Genomic DNA, 25891 nt, shown 5'->3' on the forward strand with positions numbered 1-25891 from the left:
GTGGCCACTCTATTGGATAGTGCAGATGTTATAGCCTGTTTCACTGTAGAAAGTTCTATTGAGCAGTACTAGAGACATTGGGCCTTTACTGTGTGCTGGGCCCTGGGCTAAGTGCTTTGCATACATTATCTCATTTAATATTTAAAACAATTGTATGAGTCAGGTAATGTAGTCTCTTTTTACAAAGTTCATCTTGTGCTAAGGGGTCAACTGACATTAAATGATCCCTTAGGAGAAAGAAGCGCTTACTTGACACCAGGTAGCATACAATTGAGATACATTTGCTCTACCCAGTGGTTCACAACTGGGTATGATAACATACTTTTATTTGGTAATGTAGAAGGTGTTTGGGGTAGACTGATAGGAAGGAACGATGAGTATTCTGTGGCCACAATCTTAGGATGTTAAGAGTCTTATGATGCTTGCCCTACTTCAGCATAGTGAAAACTTCTCTCACCCAAAATGTCAACAGTTCCCATGTAAGAAACATGGGGCTACCATCCCTCAGGCAACACTCCACAATCCATAAACTGAGGCAGTAAAGGTATTAGAAAAGGATGGCTAGTAGCACTGGCTTTACCATCAGATGAACTTGTGCTCCAAAATGTTGTCTGCCTTGTACTCACTTTATGCCTTGCAACCCCACTACCAAGACTCTGAGCCTTTGTTTGCTCATCTAAACAAGGCAGAAAACAATAGTTAATGCACATAATGTAGGGTGGTTCTGAGAATTACAAAACCCTTGAAGTATTTGGCCCAAGGAGAATTAAGTGTACACCATTATTAGAAGTGAAAAAAGAGGATGAAAGAGGAACTCTAGCATGAAAATCAAAATAAGCAAGATGGAAATTCAGAGAGAAAAGGAAGTTCAGAGCAGCACTGTCCAATAAAGACATGGACACAAAAATGCCAGCACATATAATTTGAAAATTTTCTGTAGCCACGACAGAAAAACCTAAGAAACAGGTAAAATTATTTTTAATATATGTTTAGATAACCATCTATATCCAGAAATGTTATTTCAACATGGAATCAATATTTTTAAAAAGAGGCATTTTACATTTTTTGTATCAAGTTTTTGAAATCTTATGTGTATTTTACTTTCAATACATCCCAATAGAGACCGACCACCTTTCAAACACCTGTGGCTCATTGCTACATATTAGGCAGCAAAGGCCTAGGGTCAGTGAGCTGAGCTCTTTCCCTGACTGCTAGCTTTCAGTAATTCTTAAAACTCTTTACCAGCTAACATTTCAGAGTGGCTTTGCAAAAGTCTCAATTATTACACTGAGGGATGTTATAGTCTTGAGATCTTAATACAAGCTGGAGAGGCAGTGTTGTAGGATGACTGAGCAGTCGTTGAGTAGACTCTGTAAGATGTAGGTTCCCAGTCCTGCTCTACTAATTCCTATGTCCTTGAACAGGTTAGCTAGTCCAAACCTGTTTTCTTATTTGTAGAATAGAGATAATGGTAGTACTTCCCCTAAGTATTGCTCTGGTGATCATGCACACAAGGCTTTAGCCCAATGTCTACAAGCTATTTCTCCAAATGTGAACTGCAGATGTTTGTACTGGGTTTGAGAAACAGAACAGGTGTTCACTAGAATTCTAGTTATTCTTTATATATGCACACAGGAAGCATTTTAGAGCTGTATTACTTCTACGGCTTTTGTTAATAAACCCATTGTGTTATTCCAAAGGTGGTGTTTTTCCTCACAGTGAAGATGATTTGACCTGGTGTCTAGATATGCCTCAACCTCTAGAACACTGCCTGCACATGTAAGTCCTCAAAAAGTTAATTAAAGGAATCTGGGGTTGCAGAATTCCTGAAAAATAGTTGTAATTACACTATTAAAAGTATGATCAGAAAAAAAAGTATGATCAGTGGTCAATGATGATAATTTGACTTTTATTCTAATATTTAAATTACAAAGTTTATGTAGTTCTTTTTTAATGAGAATAGTCTTGCCAGAAATTTAGGATTTCTGAGTTGATACAAAGTCCAAATAGTGTAGGGCAAGCTTAGATGATAGGTAGTGTTTTTTTGTTGTTTTGTTTTTATTTGAGAGAGAGAGACCGACAAGCAAGGAGCCTGAAGTGGGCCTCAATCCCAGGACCATGAGATCATGACCTGAGCCAAAGGCACACACTTAACCAACTGAGCCACCCAGGCATCCCTGACTGGTAGTGTATTTGCCATAGAAGTAGCTCTACAAATAAATTACTAAAATATGATCTGAGTATAGCACCCTCAAGACTACCCCCAGAATTTAGTCAATTCATACTTATTAAAATTCACTAGTTTCCTTATGAAGTTAATAAAAAGCATACAACACTGGCATAGCACAAACACATTTATTTACTAACCAAAGGAATGATCCTAATTAAATCAACACTTTGAAATAGTTGCATGTAAAATGTTTGTGGTAAAGATAATTGAACACAGTAATGAAAAAAAAAAAGCAGTATGGAGATTTGCTCATTGAACTGAGCTTGTTCATCCTCACAGCTAATTCCTGTCCAAAATGATGATGGAATTTTTACTCTACTTTTTCATAGATCCGCGTACAGGTGACATTGTTCATGACGCATTCCTAGAAGAACAATAGTGAAGAATTAAGTTAGTCTTGCATTGAAGCACAATGGTAGTAAATACTAGGATCAGCATCCTACAAAACTTTATAATCTACAAAGATGGAGAAAATGATTTTTAGAATTCCTGCCATTTTGTTTAAGATGCAGGTATGCTTTACTGCAAACTAAAGTATTAATTTGCAAAATCTATAAGGTATTCATTTGATCATGGCAATTGTTCCTCATTTTAAAGTAAATGGAAAAATATATGCCCAAGAGGGCATTTTGGTGGCTTGCCCAAAATTTTACTGTCATGTAACAATGAACATAGACTAAACCCAGCTCCAGGTACAACCTCTACTACATTATCTCATGTCTCCACCACCATAAAGTGCTTTCTTAGTTATTAGTGTCTTAATGTTTACCTTATTACTTTGCAATTTTTTTCTACCCAAACCTAGTTATTGTGTTCACGGTCAGTGATACTAAACAGTTACGTGAACTCTGAATGTAAACAAGAAGCCTAATAAGACATAAAAAATTTGGCACTTACCACCACCAATTTCCCATCTTCCAACTTTCTTGTTATTGTGCTTTCCTTCCCATCCCATTCCTGATGTTGAACCAATGCGCCGTCTGTGAAGTTGCAGACAGTCTGCAAAAATACACTTTTTAATCTTCCAAAGTATGTTATAAGACAGATGCCATGGCTCATAACTTCCTTAATCAACATTTTTTCATCTTTTCCTTTCTGGGTCTACTTCATTAACCCATAACGATTTTATGCTTCTCAATCTAGAGCCCCACAAAAGACACATATTTTCTCTCACGTTACTTAAATTATTTTTCAAAACAGACTAAGTGATGAAGCTGGTACTTTCACTAATTGGTCGAACTCAATTCATGAAATAATTTGGCTTTTTCATTAAGTTTTGCCTATAAACAGTAAGAATATTATTGATACAATCTATCACCGTGGAAACTTCTGTGATTTTTGTTAACTTATGACTAACCTGAGTTTTTCTGCCATCAGCTGTAGTTTCTTCAAACTTCTCTCCCAGATTACACGAAAACTGTGTTGTTTTCAAAGTGCTCTCAGTTTTTATGGTGAGGTTTTTGCCGTCAGAAGAGATGATACAATCTGGTTTGGCCATTGCACCCACCTTTCGCAGAGCCATTCCCACTCCTGTAGGATGTTGTATCATGTTAAATAACAGAAATCCAAAGTGATAGTTTACATCACAAATGCAGCAATTCAATTGCACTTACTGTGTTGTACATATTTTCACTTATTCACTTCTCAGTAACAAGTGTAAACACATATCCAGTACTTACCATATGCCAGCACTTAACATATATTAATTAATGGAAGCCTTGCAACAACTATGTGAGAGGTGGAGTGCATGGTCTCCATTTTACAAGATGAGAAAGTAACTTACCCCAGCTCATTTAGCTAGAAAATCAAGGAGCTGGAACCAACAGAGCAGGCAGTTTGGCTCCAAAGCTTAGCTCTTGGCCACCATGCTATGCTGGCCTTCAGAAAGCTAGAGAAGAAATCTGGGCTTCTAAAATGGATTTAACTCATTCCACCAAATGTTGTATCATAGGACTCTACCACACCGTCTGACACATACAAAGCTATTTTTTTTAAAGAGTTTATTTATTTATTCATGAGAGACATGGGTCGGGGGGGGGGGGTAGGCAGAGACACAGGCAGAGGGAAAAGCAGGCTCCATGCAGGGAGCCCGACGTGGGACTCCATCCCAGGTCTCCAGGATCACGCCTGGGGCTGAAGGCGGCGCTAAACCGCTGAGCCACCCAGGCTGCCCAAAAAGCTCTTGATAAACGACACAAAATCCAAATCAATTCTGTTCAAATAGCATGGTGTTTTATGAGTTAACTGCACAATCATGGTGCTAATAAATTGGGAAAACTTTATCCTCAAAAACAGTATGCATATCAGAGCTGATTAACTCAATTACTAGACGGATATCCTATTTAATTTAGATTCTGTGTATTTCTTCCTATTGTTAATATTTACAAGGAAACTAAGATTTAGCTCAAATCCTGGTTTCACAGATGAGACTACAACCTAAGCAGAATAACTGGCTTGATGATAAAAATTCCCCGAGGCTTGAAATGTCCTCTTGGTACCTTCTCTTTTGCCAGTGTGGGGGTTGGCACCTCATGTTGTTAGTGAAGTCATTAATTCTCACTTTGGACAACTAAAAGGCTCTACTCTTCCCACACCTTGATTGTTCTCTAATGAATTGAGCCTTGACAACCTTCATGACTCTAGAACCCTGGAAACAAGCCATCCAATAAACGCATTCACTTTCCAAGTGAGAGAAACAGCATTCTTTACTTGGTCCTCACACAAGTGAACACACACAAACATTTCTTGGATATCAGTGCAGTAAGTGGCTTTCTCCAGAGTTATCTTCATCTAGATTTACAGTGCAAGAAAGAAAAAGACTGAATTCTACTTGTACTCACAGTAGCATAAATACACTCAAGATTCACTATTCAGGGGCAGCCTGGGTGGCTCCGCGGTTTAGCCCCGCCTTTGGCCCAGGACCTGATCCTGGGGACCCAGGATCGAGTCCCACATCGGGCTCCCTGCATGGAGCCTGCTCCTCCCTCTGCCTGTGTCTCTGCCTCTCTCTCTCTCTGTGTGTCTCTCAGGAATGAATGAATGAATGAATGAATGAATAAATAAATAATTTTTAAAAGTCAGAAAAAAAAAATTCACTATTCAGCCTTAACCTCTCATTGCTTCGGATAAAGGCTAATGAAGGTGGATTCTCAGGTGCCACAGGGACTAGGTTTCAGGAGAGGGTCTTTGTCGTGACTTCTGCACCAGAAAGCAGTCATGTTAACATTTGTGGGATGTGCAGCTTCTAAAGCACCCCTGTGGTCCCAGCAGTCGTCTCCGGGCTGGAAGCCCCTTTTCAGATAAGATCCTCGGTAGAGTACTCCATCCCGCTTCCCAGTGGCCTGTGACAAAGGTCCTTTTCTGTTTCCTATCCACCTAGTGTGTCAACCAGCGTACAGTTACTGTCACTGGCTTGGAAAAAAAGGACAATACCAGAGAATCAAGTACTATTTTGAGAGAGGGACAGAGAGAGAGAGAGAGAACTGGAACCTTCCTAGAGACTCCTATTGCCTTGAGGGGTTGGAAGCCATCGAGGGCTTTCTGCGGGGCCACACCCATCCTGCATGCACTTGGGAAATGAGCCGCAGGACGGCTCTGCAGTTTCTGACTGCGGTTTTCCAATAAAACCCACTCCGGGGTGTGATCCTGGAGACCCGGGATCGAGTCCCACGTCGGGCTCCCCGCATGGAGCCTGCTTCTCCCTCTGCCTGTGTCTCTGTGTGTTTCTCATGAATAAACAAATAAAATCTCAATCAATTGATCCATCCATCCATCCATCCATCCCACTCCCTGCCTCGTGGCCCCTCACCCTCGGGCCGAGGGCGCAGGGCGGCAGCGGGGCCAAGCGGGCCCTGGGACGGGCCACCTGCCCACGGGGCGCCCGGGGCTGGCAGCGACCTGCTGCCCGGGGGCGAGGAGAGCCCGCCGGTTCCCCCGGGGAGGGCGGGGGGTGGGGGATGCTGAAGCGGGGCCCCCATTCAGCCCTCCCGAAGGGTTTCTGCCGGACACCGCGCCCCGCGGAGCAGGGGGACCCGCAGGCCACCTGGGCACCAAAGATGCGGCGGCGCGGGAGCCCGGGGGGGGGGGGGGTAGAAGGGGCGGGGAGGGCGAGCGCAGGGAGCGTGTCGGGGCCGCCTGAAGTGGGGCTGGGGGTGGGGGTCGGGGGTGGGGGTCGGGGGCAGCGCGCCGAGGCCGGGAGGCAGCGCAGGTGGGAGGCCCGCGACGGCGCCCGCTCTCCCCGCGCTGGGCCACGTGCGGCCGCGGGGGGCGGGGGCCGGGCCGGGCCAACAGCCGGGCTCGGCACGCGGACGGCGCCGCCGGGCCGGGAGCCTCACCTACTTCCTTCATGTATTCGTCAAAGCCCTTGCTCTCCACTAAGCGCCATCTTCCTACCAGCTGCTGAATGGTGGCCATGGTGGGCGCGGGCGGCGGGCGGGCGAGCGGAGCGGCGGGGCGGCGGGGCGGCGGGGCGGCGGGGCTGGCGGCAGGAACACCGCCGCGGCGGCCTTATAAAGGCGGCGCGCGCCGGGCGGCTCCGAGGGGCCAATGGGAGGCGCCCCTCGCCAGGCCCCGCCCCCGGCCCCGCCCCCTCGCCAGGCCCCGCCCCCCGCGCGCTCCCCGGGGCCCCTCTCCCCCCGGTCTCCAAGGGCGAACCCGCTCCACCTGCCGGGGGACCGAGGTAGGTTGGGGGGAGGCGAGGTGGCTCCCCCCGCCAGCTCCGCGCTTCCTGCAAGCAGGGACTCGCCCGGCGCGCCCCACGCCGCCCGGGACGCCTGCGCCTGCGAACCTCCGCGGAGCCGGGGAACCGGAGGGGTCGCTGCGGGGGGGGGGGGGGGGGGCGGGCCCTCCTCCCCCTCCTCCCCCTCCTCCCCCTCCTCCCCCTCCTCCCCCTCCTCCCCTCGGCTCCACCGCTTTACCTCCCACGCCGCCACTCTTTTTTTTTTCCTCCGAAACACCCGAGTGAATCACCAGTCCCGGCTGGGCGTGGAGGGTAGCGGGGCAGGGATTGATCGATCGGGGGCGGTCTGGCTGACTGATGGATAAACCTCTTGGCCTCCCTCGGGTCTGCTCCTAGTCGGGCGGACTGACCCACATCCCACACCTTCCCCGGGGAGCCTGTGCTCCCCACCCTCGGCCGCCCCTCACCTCTCGCCTCAACTCCCTCCTCCACTCCTGTCCAGGTATAGGGCCTCCGGGAGACTGTATGCCTGATTTGAGCTAGACGATTTTATCAGAGGTGCAGGGCAGGGGGAAGATGTCCCAAGAAGTTCAGTTTCCAAACTAAAGCTCCTTAAGATTCCTGATTCTGGGAAACTAACAAAGGGTTGCAGAAGGGGAGGCGGGGGGAGGGGGGGTAACTGGGTGACGGGCACTGAGGACGGTGCTTGATGGGATGAGCACTGGGGGTTACACTCTATGTTGGCAAATTGAAATTGAACGTCAATGAAAATATATATTTTTTAAAAAGTTTTTTAAAAAAGTGTGAGTTTAAGTGACTGTCATTGCTATGAAATGTACCCATCAAGAATGTGGTGTTGGAGACACCTGGGTGGCTCAGTGGTCGAGCGCCTTCCTTCAGCCCCGAGGGTGATTCTACAGTCCCCGGATCGAGTCCCGCATCGGGCTCCCTGCGGGCACCCTGCTTCTCCCTTTGCCTATGTCTCTGCCTCTCTCTCTCTCTCTTTTCTCTCTCTCTTATGAATAAATAAATAAAATCTTTTAAAAAGATGAATGTGTTATTCGTTTACATTGCTAGTGGATTGACCCCTTCATAGTTTGTTCTGACTCCCAAGTGTTTAGGCGCTTTCCTCTTTGCCTTTAATTATACCAAGACCCTGTATTTGTTGTGTAGAACACTATACTTGTCAAAGTGTACTTGTCATAGTATCTTACTGTGTGATCACAGGTCCTTGTAGGAGTGGGTGGTGATGAGGTGAGAAAGTTGCCATGCAGAGAGGCCAGCTGCCTTGGTGGAGATAAGGTTCATTTATTGAATGTCTGCTTGTGCTGGAGGCTGTGCTTCCTGCATACTTTCTATCCATTAACTCTGAGCTCCACTAAATTTTTGCTAGTGTTATCCCCATTTTTTGAAAGAGGACATAAGGCAGGGAATGTTTGCAAAGTGGTAAAACCAGAATCCCTGTCCAGTCCTCACTTCAGATCTTGTGAAACAGGACCACACCTGGTTGCCTCTAGCTCACTGTCCTCATAGAGCTGAGAGGAGAGGCTACCCAGTCACCTGACCCATACCAAGACACTGGTTCATGTTCCATCCTCAACAAACTGACATCTGAGGTTGGTCATTTCCCCTCATGCCTCAGGACATTTACTCCCCTGAACCATAATTCTTTTATTTCAAATCCCTGCCCTAATGTTAGGATCACTCCAGTTTTTCTTGTGGTACCATTTTAATACTGAAGTGACTCAGGCCATGTAGTTGTGCCATTAAGAACTTGGATGTCCCACACCTGAGGCTGTACAGCTGAGAAAATGTTCAAGTTCTGAGGTCATTTGTTCAGTGATGCAAGTGCTGCCTTCTCTACATTTAGGACGGCTTGCTGCCCCTGCCTCCTACAGAGGCAGCTCCTGTTGTGTTTGGACTTGCATACTTAATATGCTGGCTCTACATGTTTTATCCATTTTTGTAGAGAACACAGTAATAACAGCTAAAATTCTGTACTGGAGTACTAATTTTTAGATTATCATAATCAACCATGTCACAGAAATTTCAAAAGGAGAATGGCATTCTGGTACTAAATACATAAATACTTAAGAAATAGTTTTTAAACTGGAGTTAAAACTTAACTTTTAAACACACTCTTTGATGTAATGAGTGGAAATAATCCTTTTGGGGTTAACACACCCCAAGAAACAGAAAGATATAGGCCAAAATACCTGGGAGTCTCCTGGACCAAAGAAGGGCATGGTGATTGCTTTGCTACTGTGGGTGACACACTTCATAGTAGATAAGAAAACTGAGTTTCTGGAGATACTAAGTAAAACTGCACCTGCCTTATAAATGATGGTCTTCTAGTGCTATGGAGGGGAGAGTTGCTGGTAGGCTTTGGTTCTTTAACCATTTCACTATGAATAACGTGTCATTATTGTTGTTCTGGTGCTTCTCATTTTGATATATATATATTTTTCATATATATACACATATGGAAAGCGATGGGAGTAGATTATTTCTAATGTCCCTTAAGCCCTGAAAGCCCTGAATTCAGATTCTCTTCCTTTTTTTTTTTTTTTTTTTTTTTTTTTTTTAAGATTTCATTTATTTTTTCATGAGAGGCACTGAGAGGCAGAGACATAAATAGAGGGAGAAGCAGGTTTCCATGCGGGACTCAATCCTGGAGCCCAGAATCACAACTTGAGCCAAGGGTAGACGCTCAACTATTGAGCCACCCAGGTGTCCCAATTCCCTTCCTTTCTTAAAAAAAAAAATGATAATGGATTTCAAGTTCTGAAAAACATAAAGTATTCCCTTGACCTGCTAACTGAAGTTCTAGGCTACTTGACTTGAACCCAATATGACATGTAAAAACCAAAAATGTTGTAAAAACAAACCTGATTAAAATCTTGTATGACTTTATGGGATGGTTGAGTATCTCTTCATCGGAGAAAGGGAGCCTTATTACTTGATCGAGATTAATTATGTTACGATACAGGGACAAGAAAAAATAGTTTTATTCTAAACCTATCCTTACAAATTTTAGTGACTACACTGGTCACTAGTTTTAGCAGCGATACAGAGGCAAGGTAGGTGTCACATTGTGCCTTCTCTTCATGCTGGAGGATAATGACACGTTTATTCATAGTGAAAATGGTTAAAGAACCAAAGCCTACCAGCAAATCTCCCCTCCATAGCTCTAGAAGACCATCATTTGTAAGGCAGGTGCAGTTTTACTTAATATCTCCAGAAACTCAGTTTTCTTATCTACGAAATTAACAAGGTAAGAATTACACCAAATGATTTCTTAGGTCCCTTTCAGCTTACCTCCTTAGTAGTTCATGGCCCTGAAAAATATACTCAAAATTACTCTATTTCCACCTAGTGGTAAAACAGAATATTTCTCTCGACTTTTGTTGGATGGGTGTAATAGTTGGTCAGCTTCATATTCCACAAACTCGCATCTAAGTTTAGTGTATGTTATGTCATTTTATTTAAAGACAACCTCCTAGTTTGTGTGGATAAATGTGCCTTCCACAAAGCTGATTGTTGTACCTAATCCTTTCCTAAGGACCCTAAGCGTTGGTGGCCAGGAAGTATGCAGCTGGTAGAGAAAGAGCACCACATGAAAGCAATCATTGGAGAGACTACCCAAAGCAATCCATGTTCAAACAGCTGCATCTTTTCTTTTTTTTTTTCTTTTCTTAGTACATGTGCAGATTCAGCAAAAAAGAAGGCAGGGGGAGGGGCTTTATAGTGAATACTATAAAGCAGTACCTCTCAAAGTTTAGTGTGCAAACAATTTACCTGGGGATCTTGTGAAAATGCAGTCAGTAGTTTCCATAGCAGGGCACAAGATCCTGCATTTCTAACAAACTCCCAGGCGAAGCTAGTGTTAGTGGTTTGGGGACCATGCTTTGAGTAGCAAAGCTGTAGGGTATATAAGAACTTGCAAATGGCTTTGCCACATCAGGGTGCCTTTCACTTCCGAGTTTAAGGATTTCTGATTATATCCCCATAAAAATATATAGAAAAGACAGGAAATTGAACAAACTCACTCCAAAAATTATCTTACTCAACATTTAGACTTGTTTCTAATTAATCCGAGGCAGCTATCTTCCTGTCTGCTCATCAGGACTTCAAATGTGGTAGGGAGGGTGGATAATATGTTAATTTAAATCTAGTTTCTCTCTTAAATTTTATAGCCAGTTTTTTGATCCGACTCTTTCGTGTCTTGCTCACTCATGCTTGTGTATCCCTAGCTTAAAACTAGATATTCCTTAAGAAAATCCCACTTGGAATCAGTTCCAGAAGAAAAGCCTAACAAGTGGATAGAGCATGGATCTGCATCTTGTCAAGTTGTCTGTAACAGCGAAAACTTCCCAGATAAGATCAGGAAGCTACACAGCTTCAGGCACACGCTCAAGTTTTAAATCCTTCAGTGTATCCAGCCACGACAAGCTACCATTCATCAATGGAAGGTTGTTTTCTTTTGTTTTTGGTAATAAGATTATTTCTCACTAAAGCATTTTAAAAAAGGAGTTCTTTTATGAATTTTGTCCTTTCACTGGAGGCAGTTTGATTCTTCCCCAACGTGCCTGCAAATGGATAGCCATTAAAATTTCCCAGTTGCCTAAATAATTCATCATAAGTATGTGCTTGCTAAATTAACTGGATGTGAGAATAGAGAGAAAAGGAGACATTGCAAAAGTTACAATAAAAGTTACAATTTTAAGAGGTTATAATGAAGGTTGTTGGTTTTAAATGATGCAGAGGATATAATGGCTTATCTCAGTATAAAATCAATCCATTTCTCTTCTTACATAGATCTTCCTACTGTCCAGACATATATTGTTGGGTATGACCTTTGTCATTAGCTCATGGTAAGACATTAGCAAAATATGTAGTCCCTTCAATCCTCGTGTGGGTGGTAGTCAGTGTTCCAGGTCTAAAACAACATGTAAGAGGGTATCTTGAAATGGAGCAGAAAGAGGCTTGTAAGACCATCCCAATAAACACAAAATCTTAGTAAAAACACTGTGCTTATCAGGCAATGCTGTCTCAAAACAAATCGCCTAGCATCCTCAACCTCCTGAAACCCACCATCAGCCAAATTGCCACTCCCAATATATATTATTTTATATTATATTATATTATATTATATTATATTATATTATATTATATTATAATTTTATATTCAAAGTCTGAGGTTGGCCCAGCTGCAAGCACACAGACAAATTCATAAAGTATGCCTTTGTCCTTTGAAAAATGCCCAAACAGGGGCACCTGGGTGGCTCAGTCCCTTTAGCATCTGCCTTCTACTTAGGTCATGATCCCAGGGTCCTGAATGGAGTCCTGTATCAGCCATCCTGCTTAGTGGGGAGTCTGCTTCTCCCTCTAGCCCTCTTACTCCTGCCCCCCAACTTGTACTCTGTCTCACATACATACATACATCAAAAAAAATTAAAACTGCAAAAGCAAAGACCTCCAAATTAGATTTTTCCACTAGAAGAGGCCGAATTCTTTTCTGGCAGATTATACGTTCCCATTTTTCAGTCCCACTTTCCACGTGATACTCTGTGATTTAAGGTTCTCTCCCCCAGACTCTAACACCATTTGATCATTTCTCTTTATTAATATTTATCCATAAGACTTCATTTTTAAGATTTTTTTTTTATGATAGACAGAGAGAGAGATTGAGGCAGAGACACAGGCAGAGGGAGAAGCAGGCTCCATGCAGGGAGACTGACGCTGGACTCGACCCCGGGTCCCCGGGATCACACCCTGGGCCGAATGCGGCGCTAAACCGCTGGGCCACCGGGGCTGCCCACCAAAGACACTTTCTCAATCCTAACTCTCATCCTCTTTACCTGGTGGTGGGAAGAGCTATTCTAAATCCCCCAGAGTATTACACAAAACACAATATTGCACAGTATTACAAAAAACAGCATCGAGCTGATTCTGTGTACTCCTCTAAAGGAGCTAAGAGACAGGATGGATATCTTTGTTCATCTACTTTTAAACAATGTAGGACACTTTTTGTCCACTGGCTCACATCTGCATCCATCACACTTAAAGATATAAATCCAACAGCGTGTAGTGAAAGGTTTATTGTACTCTCATGCATTTCCCTACACTGTCCTGCCTCTTATATGCCCTCATTCCTCTTAGAGCAGGTGTTTCTCAATTAAGTGACTCACAAATGAACAAATAGTGAGAAACCAATCTGCGGTTCCAATGAACCACATTCTGTTTTCTGTATTGGCTAAACAGTGTGGTTTCATACACCTCTTCCAGCCCTATGTTATCATTGAGGTGGGTGTTACCCATTGAGGGCAACCATGATCTTGGTTTGGGTCTAATTTAGAAGGTGGGAATAAAGAATATTTGTGCTACAAATCTCAAATTTTGTCACCTACTTTGCAGCCTCAACATACATAGTTAATCTCTCAGGACAAAGCCTGGTTTCCTAATGGCTTTTCTGTGTTGGTTAGCAGAACTGACTGCACTGTTTTTTGCATAGCCATGATATGGTATTGTCCTAGTATAATTAAAAATAATGCTCTCTTTCACTCCAAATATCACAGATTGAATGAATGATGTTGGGTAAAGAGTTGTGAGATTTGATTCTTACCTATCAGGCAGTTCCAAAGCCTAAATTTCGAGTACAGCATTATCATGGCACTCTTGTATCATCTAATGTAAAACCTGAGGTTTGTTTTACAGGAGGGAAAAAGTGCCATAGGGCCATAGTCCATCTTTCCCTACTCACGTGGTAGACAAATGTGTCATGCGTGGACTGCTCTGCTTACCCACACACAAAGAGCCAGAGAAGCTGTCCACATAAGACCGATTCCTTTGATTAAAGTCAGACTACAATTTCAGATCACCTAATAATTATGTGAAATAACTTTTAGCCATTGCCTTCAAGGAGTTTGTTAACCTAAGCTTACACCAGCTAAGGAACTGCTTTTTTTTTTTTTTTTTTTTTTAACATTTGTTAAAGATCTTCTGTTTTAGTTCAGCACATTCTGGAAATTCCCAGGTATTAAATGTCTTTGAAAATGTCAGATAAATTCATTTTATCTTTATAATATTAAGTGAATTTTCCAAGAAGATATCACACAATCTTTTTAGGGTGGGGGAAGGGATACATAGTCCTGTTGCTTTCAATTGTATCCTGGAAACTCTAGAGTTTTCTTTGTTTGTCTGAACAGGTCATCTCTTCAGCAGGAACCAGGTGGGTGTACTAAATGGATACATCCTGTTTAAAATAAATGTGCCAAATGCCGCAAAGCCACCATCTAATCAGGAGATTAGAAAGATCTCATCTGAGAAATACTGGGTTCAAGACCGTGATGCAACCCGCATCACTACCCACCTCACTCTGTGTTTTAGAGTGAGTTCCTTACCATGAACTTGGAAATAAACTGACATTTAGCTGTCCTCAAGGTTGTGGCACATGCTGAGATACACAACTTGCATAATAAAATCTGCCAGTGTACAAGTTGAAACAAGGATTCTGCACCACCCCAGCCAGATTGGTAAGGACCAGAAAATCTTGCTGTGTCCCCTTTCTTGTGTCATTTGCATCCACTTTGGAAAGAAGAGATTTCGAAGCAAAGGTTAATGATTTTACCACACATGCTCTGATGCCCTTATCTTTCAGTAGAAACTATATGTGATTCCTGGGGGAAGAATGTGGCTCTGTTACGACAAGTTTTATTGCATTTGTTGCATGGTATAAAATATTATCACTTCTGTAGCTATGTTATCAGTACATACTGTAAAGTAGTAAAACTCTAGTTAGTCAAAACAACAACAACAACAACAACAACCTGATAGAGGTATAATAATTAATCCTCTTAGAAGCTACAGACCCAAACCAGTCTTGCAAAGAACCCCTTAAACTGAAATATATCCCCAAACTCTCTTTTCTTCTACTATTCTAGAATAGTATCAGCCTCTAGAAATTGGAAAGAATATCATTTACCAGTGTCCCTTTGAATATCACTTACTATATGAGTGTTATTTAAGTCATTTGCTATATGAAAAAAAAGTTGTTTTAATTGACTGCCTTTCCACTGTATTGTATTTTGATGGACATAATTATTCTTGATGTATATTTACAGATACAGAAGTTTGCTCCATTATGGAACAGAAAATCATAACTATCGAATATTTTATCTGAAAGCAGGTAGGGATATAAATCACAATTAAAATAAAAATCACTTCTGAATCAACAATGCTTTCATTTATCACTTTCCAATAAACATGAATAGTGACACCAAATCTTGTGAGAAATGTAACAGGTTTCCTTTTGATTTAAGCTTTACTGAGCTACTGGCTATAGCCTCTCATTTCACAGGGCAAGGCTCTAGTTCTTTCACATGCTCATCTTTCTCAGCTCAAAGCCTTAAGTCCGCAGGGCTCTGAGGAAACCTACCTAGTTCAAGTCACTAGTGCATATTCAGAAGTAAAATTTGACCTCTGGTGCCCACACCCAAGTTGTATAATTTTTAATTGCATCTTTTGGCAGCAATTCCTAGTCAGACCTGATCTTGGCCCAATTGGCTGTTGCTTGAGCATACATATTATTAGTAAATCCTTTAAAGTTATATAGTTTCATTTCTGAATATGCACTTGTGACTTGGATTCAGAACTAAAGACAAATCTTAAAATCCTAGAGTTCGGAGGAATTATAGATGTCTTCTACTTCAACTAAAGCCTATTAAGTTTCTCTCAATACAAATAAAACCAGTCTCCACTTAAATCCTTCTGGTGATAGAGGCCTCACATTTTCCCACCAAGAAGCCCTTTCTATGTTCTAATAGTTCTGATTGGGACAAAGCCATAATCTCTATTGTGCTGAAATCTGCTTCCAGTAATTTTTAGCTCTTGGTCTTAGGTTGACCCTCGGAAATAATGGAATGTTTGCTCACTTATTCTTCCATAGCCCTTTACAAGGCCTATAAGTATTTGATGATGATATATCATCATCATACCCAAATGTACTATATGTAAGATACCTGAGAGAACTAGAAATAAAACTCTATAAAGTATGTGTTTTATGTATGTGTATGTATATATGTGTGCACATATGTGTATATATATATGTATGTGTGTATGGATATCTGTGTGCATATATATATATATATATAGAGAGAGAGAGAGAGAGAGAGAAGGAGAGGGAGAAAAAGAGACATGGAGAAGGAGAGGGAGAGGGGCATGAGTTTATAGGAAAAATAATAGTGAAAAAGAAGAATAATTCCAATTACATTTTTTAAAATTTTTATTTATTTATGATAGTCACACAGAGAGAGAGAGAGAGAGAGGCAGAGACACAGGCAGAGGGAGAAGCAGGCTCCATGCACCGGGAGCCCGATGTGGGATTCGATCCTGGGTCTCCAGGATCGCGCCCTGGGCCAAAGGCAGGGGCCAAACCGCTGAGCCACCCAGGGATCCCCAATTACATTTTTAATTTCAAATAAGGTTAGAGGCTAGGAAGGACCAAATAATGATTTTAACTTGTTTAGCAGGACTATTACAAAATATTCTGAAAAAAGAATCATTTCCACTCAATGTAATTAGAACGTTTGCATAATCCAACTGCACTTGGTGCCTGAATAAAGTTTTTCCAGAGTAAGAAATAACATAATCCCAAATCATGTTTACCAAGAATGTCAAATATACTTTGTAATTATTTAGGCATTAAAAAAATACTTTACAGGGAGAAATAGTAAAATGAAAACTAAGATGGGCCACCTGGGTGGCTCAGTGGTTGAGCGTCTGCCTTTGGCTCAGGTTGTGATCCCAGAGTCCTGGGATTGAGTCCCGCATCGGGCTCCCCACAAGCTCCCTCTGCCTATGTCTCTGCCTCTCTCTCTCTCTCTCTCTCTCTCATTAATAATAAAATAAAATAAAAATAAAATAAAATGAAAAATAAAGCAAGAGGATTGGCCTAAAAATTAAATTATTTCTATTAGTCATATTTGGCCTATGAATTGATGATTACAGCAATACTATTGTATGGACTTTAAGTAGCTATGGAGAATTTAGCACTATAATTAATTATGCAATTGCGTGGCTTCCACCTTTGTTCCTCAGGAAAAACCATGTCTCATATAAATATAATTTGTTCACTATTTAAACTGTAACAGGGACATTTAGGTGCCTCAAATTTCTTCAAAAAAATGTCACAATCTCTGTAGCCTCAATTGTCCTTTGTCTTCACTTGAAAAAGATTATCTTAAGAAGATTATTTAAGAATTGAATTAGAGCAGCTTTTGTGTCTATCATAACCACCCTTAAATACTTTAAGATATGCCAGGCAAAGAAACCACTCATAAAGCAATCATTTTATTAAGTATCCACCCTAAAAGCATAAAGCATAATCCTAGGACAGTGGCCTAGGATATAGAACACCCTCTTTCTAGAATTTACTGTGCTACAAAATAACTGTATAAACATAGATTTTTGTTTTCTCACTGTAAAATGAGAAGAGAATAAATCAAGTTTATTAGTTTCAGATCTTTAACAATCTAAAAAGAAAGCTGCATTGACAATAACAACAAAAAATCCTAATTGTGTCTTTTAATCATTTTTCATCTAATTTAAGGGTGTAATATAATGGTTGAAAATTAATATTTATGTTATTGACTGTTTTCAGATCCAGACTCCTGAGCAAATTTCATAATATAACCTTAATACTTACTGCCCAGCCTACTTCCACCTCACAAGATCTTGCTGAAGGGGGCGTTATAAGTAGAGTAAGATGGGAAAGTTCCTAGAATCAAGAAAACTGCCAGGGAAAAATTTTCAGTGTTTGGGGGTGGGGGTAGGGGTGATTAGTCACACACGAGATCCACAGTAACAGCTTGCTCACACACATACACACACAAGTAGGCTTTAAATGTCCACTTAGTGCCAGGAATTTGGCTGGCTCAGTCTCTTAAGCATCTGCTTTTCTCTCAGATCATGATCCCAGGACCCTGGGATCGAGCCCCACGTCAGGCTCTCTGCTCAACGGGGAGCCTGCTTCTTCCTCTCCCTCTGCCTGCCACTACCTGTGCTTGTGCTTGTGTGCTCTCTCTCTCTCTCTCTCCCTGTCAAATAAATAAAATCCTGTTAAAAAAATGTCCACTAAGTGCAAAATAAATTTCAGATCTGTTTATTATTCAGATGTATATAACTTTCAGATGGAACCATTCCAGTCAATTAAGACTTTCTCTACCCTTTCTTTTCCCTCTCTTCCCAACTCTAGAGAAGCCAGAGTAGTCTCACCGAGATAGAAGCATAGTTGAGAAGTCTCCACTTTTCTCTGATGGAGGTTTTTCAATCTGCACAGAAGTTCAGGGACAGGAGGAAGCTGCTCTCTCTGCCTGTATAAGGAAAAGGCCTCTCTCTCTCTCTCTCTCTCTCCCTCTTTATTTTTTTTTCTCTCCCTCTTTAATTTTAGTTATTTATTCATAAGAGACGCAGAGAGAGTGGCAGAGACATAGGCAGGTAGAGGGAGAAGCCCACTCCCCGCTGGGAGCCTGATGTGGGACTCCATCCCAGGATCCTGGGATCACTCCCTGAGCCAAAGGCAGGTGCTCACACTGAGCCACCCAGGTGTCCCAGGGCTCCTCTTTAAACCTACCAGTCACACATACTTAAATCTGTGGAAATGCGCAAGAGGCACTTTCATTCATCCACACTTCCTCCTCCTTCCTTAACCCCACTCTTGTTTTTTTCCCCTCACCTACCAAAGATTTCTATTATTTCTTGAGAAAATTGCCAGAGTCTATGCTAAATCTATTATTGAAACCGATTAAGTCAACTGGATGCCACTGAAAACAAATGGCAAGAAGACAGCATGAGTAGATTTAAACATGAAAACCTCACTTCTAGGTTACTGGGTGTGTTTATTGTTTTTTACCATCATCAGACACTTGATGATAGCATCACTCTGCCCATGACTTCATGGGCTGAAGAAAAGGTGATGAAGAACATTGATGATGCATTGGAAATTAGTGATCATTCATGTAATTAAGAAAAAAAAAAAAAGACAATCAAAAGGTTGCAAATGGACTTTGTGGGCTAAAGAAACTTTGGGTGCTGGAAATACCATGGAGATTAAATCTCTCTTAATCTTCTATTTATTATTCAGAGATGATATCTCCTTTCCTTCTTCACCTACTTAAGGCATATGAGGCAAGGAGAGCAGGTTCTCTTTGAAGGCTACAAGTTTAACTTGCTCGTTCAGTTTCTCCTTAACATCACCAAGAAGAAAAATTATAGATGTATATACATTACTCACAAATAAATCCAAGAATGTCATTCTCTTTTCTTCCCCACACCATCTCCAAAGTCTCGGTGAGCTTTTCAAAAACAAGGTAAAGTAATAGACATTTCATTTTGCACATTTATGTCTGGAATTGTTCCTGGCCCCAGAGTCATTTCAGGTAAATTGATCATCTCTCACAGGTTTCCTCTTAACTGAGAAAAAGTAGGTATAGTTTATAAGAATTTCTGAAATAAGGTTCTTAGGGTTTACAAGGAACTTTAATAAAAGGTTTCAACCTGCTTGGAAGGAATGGGTCAGAGGTTTTAGGCACCTGTTGTCAGTTTAATTAATGCTGTCTTCTGGAATAATGTATTGCAAAAGTTCTGGTATCTTCAGAACTTTCATGCAAACCCTATGATAAGCGTGAGATGCATCAAGAAGACCTCAGTGTTCCTCCTAGCACAGTGTCCAGGCTTAGTGCCTCACTCTCTGAGTGGCTTACTTTGACATTGCTCTTTTCAGGCCAATGAATCAACAATTTACTAAGATGATTTTAAAGTGGTTACTCACACATGAGATCATACTGGTACCCTGCCATATGTTATTAAATAGTCTCAGTTCACAGCATCGACTTCCAGCTAAAGTGTGAACAGTTACAGCTAGGGAGTAGGTCACAATGACAAAAGATCCAGAAGACAGCTTAGTTACCTGGGGTAAATAGAATATATAAAATCGCTATGCTGCATTTAAACAGGGATGATGCTTCCTCTGAGCTCCCAACTTTACCAACAAACATCAGAAATTAGCACTAATATGGTAAGTAGGAATTCTCATTCACAGCTGGGAAGATTGTAAGTTAGTACAACCACTTTGGAAATCTGTTTGGAATTATCTACGGAAGTCGAACATTTATATCAAGAGACATGTGCAAAACCATTCATGGTAATGACGTTTGGATAGCCTCCATATGGAAATAACTCAGGTTTCTATGAACAGAAGACTGGATTTTTTAGTGTGGTGTATTCATACAACAGAATATCATGCAGCATTGAAAATAAAATTACAGGGATCCCTGGGTGGCGCAGCGGTTTAGCACCTGCCTTTGGCCCAGGGCACAATCCTGGAGTCCCAGGATCGAGTCCCACATCAGGCTCCCAGCATGGAGCCTACTTCTCCCTCCGCCTGTGTCTCTGCCCCTCTCTCTCTATGCCTGTCATAAATAAATCTTAAAAAAAAAAATGAAAATAAAATTACAGCTACTTGCAACCACTTGGATGAAATTTTATAAACACAATATTGAATAAAAAGAATCTGCACAGATTAAAAACCTGACTATTCTACTTGTAAAAACATTCAAAAATAGGTAAAACTAATCTATAGTGTTAGGAGCCAAGACAATGATTTCTTATGGGAAGAGAAGAAGGAAGAGCCATTGGGAAGGGCATGGGGGGAGCTTCAAAGTTATGGCAAAGTTTTCTACCTGGAAGATGACTACCTGGGTTAGTTCATGTTGTGATATTTTATCAACCTGTACACATAAGATTTGTGCATTTTTCTCTATCTAGTGTTAGGCTTTAATTATGAATGTTTAGTTTTAAAAGGAAGGTGTAAACATTAGTGAAAGAACTTTGAAATTTCTTAAGTATCTCAGGGAAAAATAGTCAATAGTTCAATAAAATTCTAAATATATTATTAATCCTCACTTTTAAAAGAGTCTCTTAATTTATTTTAATTAGTTAGGGGATTTCTAACTTGGAAGTTTTTAGTCTGTCAATTTTAACCTATCAGCTGAGTACAACTAGAGTTAGTTGAAGTCAGCCATTAAGGAAGGGGATTTTGAGGGGATCTCACCATAACTTTTGATTTTCTAAATTACAAGGTCACACAAACAAACACAAAGGTGAGATGTAACTAAAAAACATTTGCAGACACCTTTTGGGAACTAGTTGTATGATCTTGAGCAAGTCACTTAATTTCTCTGTTCACTTGTCTTTAAGGAGAATCATAATATCCATTTAAATGGGAACTACATTATATAATATATATATTATATAATATATACACACACATATATGTAGGTATTTATATATGTAGGTATTTTTAAATACCACATATTATTTGGTTAATGGTAACTATTATTATGAATAGAACTATGTAACTTATTTGCTAACAAATTAAATAAACTGAACTGATATAACATGTAAGTTCTCAAAGTTTTTATTACATGTTAAAATGTTCTGAAAGCATAGTCTTGGCTCCAGCAAATATCTGGTAAATTTTATAATGTCTGGGGAAAGTATTCTTTGTGGCTGCAGATACTCTCTTCAGAATCTAAGTCAACCACTGTACTCCTTAAGACTTACTTGGTGCTATGGTTTAGCTAGTGTCCTGCACATGAGGACTTCAGACCACTGTCAATGACTTTCACCTGAACTTTTATCATAGAATGCCTCTAGGAAAATGGTATAGTGGAGAAGAAGATAGGACATAAGCACTGGAAGGGCAAAAAGAGCATCGCTATTAACATAAACAGGGGTAAGGGAATTCTACATATTCACAGAATCCCTTGAAAGGAACGTGTAGATGGGGAATTTAGTATATGATATATCATAAGGAAACATGTACATCAACTGTACAACCAGCACTACGCAACCTAAACATTAATATCTTAAAGTTTTATTTTCTGGTCTGTAAAATGGATATAAATTAGAGCTTTTAAATTCTTCTTTGAAGTAAAATTAATTATTTAATTTTTTAATTGTTAAAAAAAGCTTTTAGTGGTCTCTTGTTTCTTACATCTTCAAAAAAAGTACATCAGTCTGAAACTACTTATCAGGGATGGAGAGTTAGTGAAATTAATATAGACCACTCTCTCTTCTGTGAGCCCAAAGAATACTCAAAAAAAAAAAATCTCAGTTGTTTTAGGGGCTTTGAATTCTATTCAAATCATTTTTAATTACAACCACAGATCTTTGAAAGGGAAAAAAAAGACTTTCAAGAGCTTATTCTGGCCCAGTAGCCAGAAAGGCAAAGAATTGCTGTCCTCATCTTATCTGTCTTTGAAACTTCCTCCAAAAAAATGTTTTTTGACCTAAAAGTATTGGTACGGACGTAATTTAATTAAGCATGTGTGAAACTGCAGTGTTCCAGAATCTGAAATTGATATAATTAAAGTGAAATGTAAAGTGTGCACCTCTGATACCATTTTTTTAATGTCACACTCCATCACTTCTGTTTAATATCAAATCACAAGAGAGATTTTTCATCTGTTAATTGCATTTTACATGCCCTTCATCAGTGGCCTTGAAGCAATTAAATTTGAGAAAAATTATTGAAGCAAGGCGTAAGGTCCAAAATAATCAAGTTCACAAAAGTTGCTTTCATTTAATAATGTCTACTGCAGATAAGTTGCCATTCATAGTTTCATTCTACTATAGCTATTTTACTCTCAAAAACACCAGATTAAAAGCTGAGTGATATAGAGAAAGATTTCTATTTTCAGAATATTTGTGAAAATCTAACAAAAAGAACACTGCTTATTTCTAATACCGTGTTATAGAAATTATTATTTTTTACATAGAGTATACATTATTAGGAAACAGTAACAATGAAATTAATATTTGCCAATTTTCTTATCCTCCATCCATGTGTTTCATGAACTACAAAGTATTCTTGGCAGTCTTGTGGCTCAAGTCTTCCCTGTAGACTTAGCACTGATTTTGACATGAAGGATCTGAGAATCTGACTGCTAGTTAGTAATAAACCTAAGTATTGGGTTGAATCATGTGAAATTACCCTATTTGTAAATCATCAAATCCAGGCAATTCCATATAATAGAACCAAATAGCTGATGGGTTTTGAATACAGGCACTTGGTACCAGGCACTATCTTTCTCCATTTAACGGATATGAATATGTATTTTGGAATTAATATTTGATCAAGGGATCTTCTATTTACTATTTCTCTTTTTCCCTATCCATATACTCCTTTATCTTTTGAGGGGGAAGCTTCTATTCTATCATCCCAATAGAGATTCCTTGCTCCAAAATCACTGATAATTGTTTAGGAAATTGAAAAATCCACAAACTTTTCCCTTTCATCTCAGCCCATCTACAGCCTGGGCCAATCTAATCATTCCCTCCTTTGAAAGTGTTTCTTCTTTTGTGTCCATGTCACTGTACTACTTGTTTCTTGACTTACCTTTCTAAATTTTTCTCTTTTCCATTAATCACCTACATGAAGACATTCTACTAGTCGCCATATTTTTTCTTTCTTCTTGCTCTATAGATTTATACTTTGACCCTAATCTTGTTCACCTGAGAGAATGAGCTCTTTTTCTACTTTCTGGTCACCACAACACACACACTCAACTGCACTCTTACCTGTTACTACAACCACCATTTCTCCTTGCCTCCTACTTAATAATAATGTGTCCTTTTTCCCTCTATTAGTAACCCCTCTTTGTGCAATCACCTGCCTTCCTACTATCCCAGGGACACTGTTAGCTTATCTCTTGTCCTACACCCTCAACCCCACCACCATAGGCTCTTTCCTCTCAGAATATCAACTTGCTTGATTTTCCCCTATGATATAAAGGAAAAAAAGTCTCTTGACCCTATGCCACCTTTTAGCTACTGCCCTATATCTTTCTTTCATTTGCAATCCAGCTTAAATATTCTTTTTTTAAAATTTTTATTTATTTATGATAGTCACAGAGAGAGAAAGAGAGAGAGGCAGAGACATAGGCAGAGGGAGAAGCAGGCTCCATGCACCAGAAGCCCGATGTGGGATTCGATCCCGGGTCTCCAGGATCACGCCCTGGGCCAAAGGCAGGCGCCAAACCGCTGCGCCACCCAGGGATCCCCAGCTTAAATATTCTAATTTGTTTTCATCTTTGTCTCATTATAACGTTTATTATCTAATGTCTTAAATCGGACAACTCCAGAAGGTGACCCTGATGAGAATTTGATGGGAGTGACTTATTTGGGAGGCAATCCCAGCCAGGGGGATGGGGAAGTGACTCAGAGAGGGAAAGGAGTCACTATAGGGTGTGTTGATGCATAGGAAAAACTGCAGGAAACATGAGATTTGAATCTCATTGAGGACATGTGAGAAAACTATGCAGAACATGTCCGAGAGTTTTCCCTCTTTGGAGGTGGGAATACTGAGGTACTTACAAATCAACTCTCATCCTGGATCGTTGAGGGTTGCTCCTGGTGACATTGACTCTCTAGCACTTCTGGTCAGCTCCAAGATAAAGTTGGGCTCCTGCTGGCTACAAAGGTGGAACATGGCAGGTATTTGCAGTAGGAAGCCATCAGCAGGTATGGGAATGGCGAATGCCAAAGGACACGGGAGGAGCACCAACTGTGTCTACTATGCCCATGTAATTAGCCTCCAGCTTTTACCACTTCGTTTTATAGTGAGAAACCACTCATCTCATAATTACCAAGCCTAATGCAATTTCTTTTGTCTTCATCCTTGACCTCTCTATATGCGGCATTTGGGGCTTCAGTCATTATCCTCCCAGATATTTTCCTTTTCTTGGCTTTTAAGAAGCCAGTCTTTCTTGCTTCTTCCATCTCTATACCTACTTTGCCTCCTTTTCAGCTGTCTCTTCTCCAAGTGTTGATGCTTCACTTCGGATTTCTCATTGCGCACATTGTTACTTGGACATCTAATTTTATAACTCCCACGATCACTTAGACAATGTTGACTTCTAAATCTGCATGTCCAGCCTAGACTCTTCTTCTGAGGTCACAGCCATACAACAGCTCGTATCCCATGCTTCTGCTTCCCGAAGCGTCTGATCATCTCAGCCTGAATATCAAAAGTACTCAGTGCCAGCACTCACAAAACAGGATTCTCTTTAATTAAAGACACATGTTCTTCCTCTTATATTCCTTCTCGGCTAATCAGTAACACAAGAGAGAACCTGGGAGTCCGTTGAGTCTTTCCCTTTTGCCTTACTCTCCACATCCAGGTAGTGACAAAGCACTGCCGATTTTGCCTCCTAAATGCTCTCCAGTTCACTCACTCCTACTCTTTTTCTTCACGTCATCTCATTTCTCTCTCTTTACGCATGTTTTACCTCTAACCTCCTTCCTCACTCAGTAACCTTCATCCTGATGCTAGAAGGGTGTTTCAAAAACATAAATCTGATCAGTTGCTTAGAGGGAAAGCCTAAATACCTTACTACAATATGAAGAGCATCATGAATTAGCCCTAACTGGCCTCTCCAGCCTTATGACTCTCCCCACCCACCCTGTACTCTGATCATTACAATTCCCAAACTGTTCCATAGAATTCCAAAGCCCCATGTGTTGATTTTTTTTAAACTAATACTTCTATATAGCACATAGCATGCTTGTAATTGGAGAATTTACAAATATTTAATTATTTAATCCTCATAACAACCCTATGATGTACATACTATTATTACCCTCACTTTATAGATGAGGAACTTGAGGCCTACAGAGTTGAAGTGATTTGGCCAATGTCACACAGCTAGTAAGGATTCAAATCCAGGCAGTTTGGCTTCAGAGTCATTTTTGTTGACTTCCCTACCACAATGAGCTGGATTTGTGAATCTCATCTCTGTGTCTGGAACATGCTCACCCACTTCCAGGGTCCTTGTCTATCAAATCGTTCTTAATCCTTCACTATTTTGATAGACCCGAGTCCTCTTCTTCTTTGAACCCCCTCTGTAATTAGTACAAACATA

General features: G+C 40.8%; 1 protein-coding gene and 1 long non-coding RNA gene across 2 annotated transcripts; one reads left to right on the forward strand and one right to left on the reverse strand.

Moving 5' to 3' along the window:
* Positions 1-2341: 2341 nt before the first annotated feature.
* FABP5 (fatty acid binding protein 5) lies at positions 2342-6723 on the reverse strand. The gene is made up of 4 exons (XM_072804112.1): positions 6565-6723; positions 3588-3760; positions 3128-3229; positions 2342-2594 (listed from the first exon to the last, which is right to left on the reverse strand). Exons 1-4 carry the CDS (start codon positions 6641-6643, stop codon positions 2541-2543), a joined length of 408 nt encoding a protein of 135 aa, XP_072660213.1. The 5' UTR covers positions 6644-6723; the 3' UTR covers positions 2342-2540.
* Positions 6724-6847: 124 nt separating this feature from the next.
* On the forward strand, positions 6848-15177 carry LOC140620202 (uncharacterized). Its single transcript, XR_012019963.1, has 4 exons — positions 6848-6908; positions 11162-11380; positions 14117-14443; positions 15032-15177. It is a non-coding gene; the product is annotated as an uncharacterized lncRNA (long non-coding RNA).
* Positions 15178-25891: the final 10714 nt, after the last annotated feature.

The sequence above is a fragment of the Canis lupus genome, chromosome 28 (assembly GCF_048164855.1).
Source record: "Canis lupus baileyi chromosome 28, mCanLup2.hap1, whole genome shotgun sequence".
In the NCBI taxonomy this organism is placed as follows: Eukaryota; Metazoa; Chordata; class Mammalia; order Carnivora; family Canidae; genus Canis; species Canis lupus.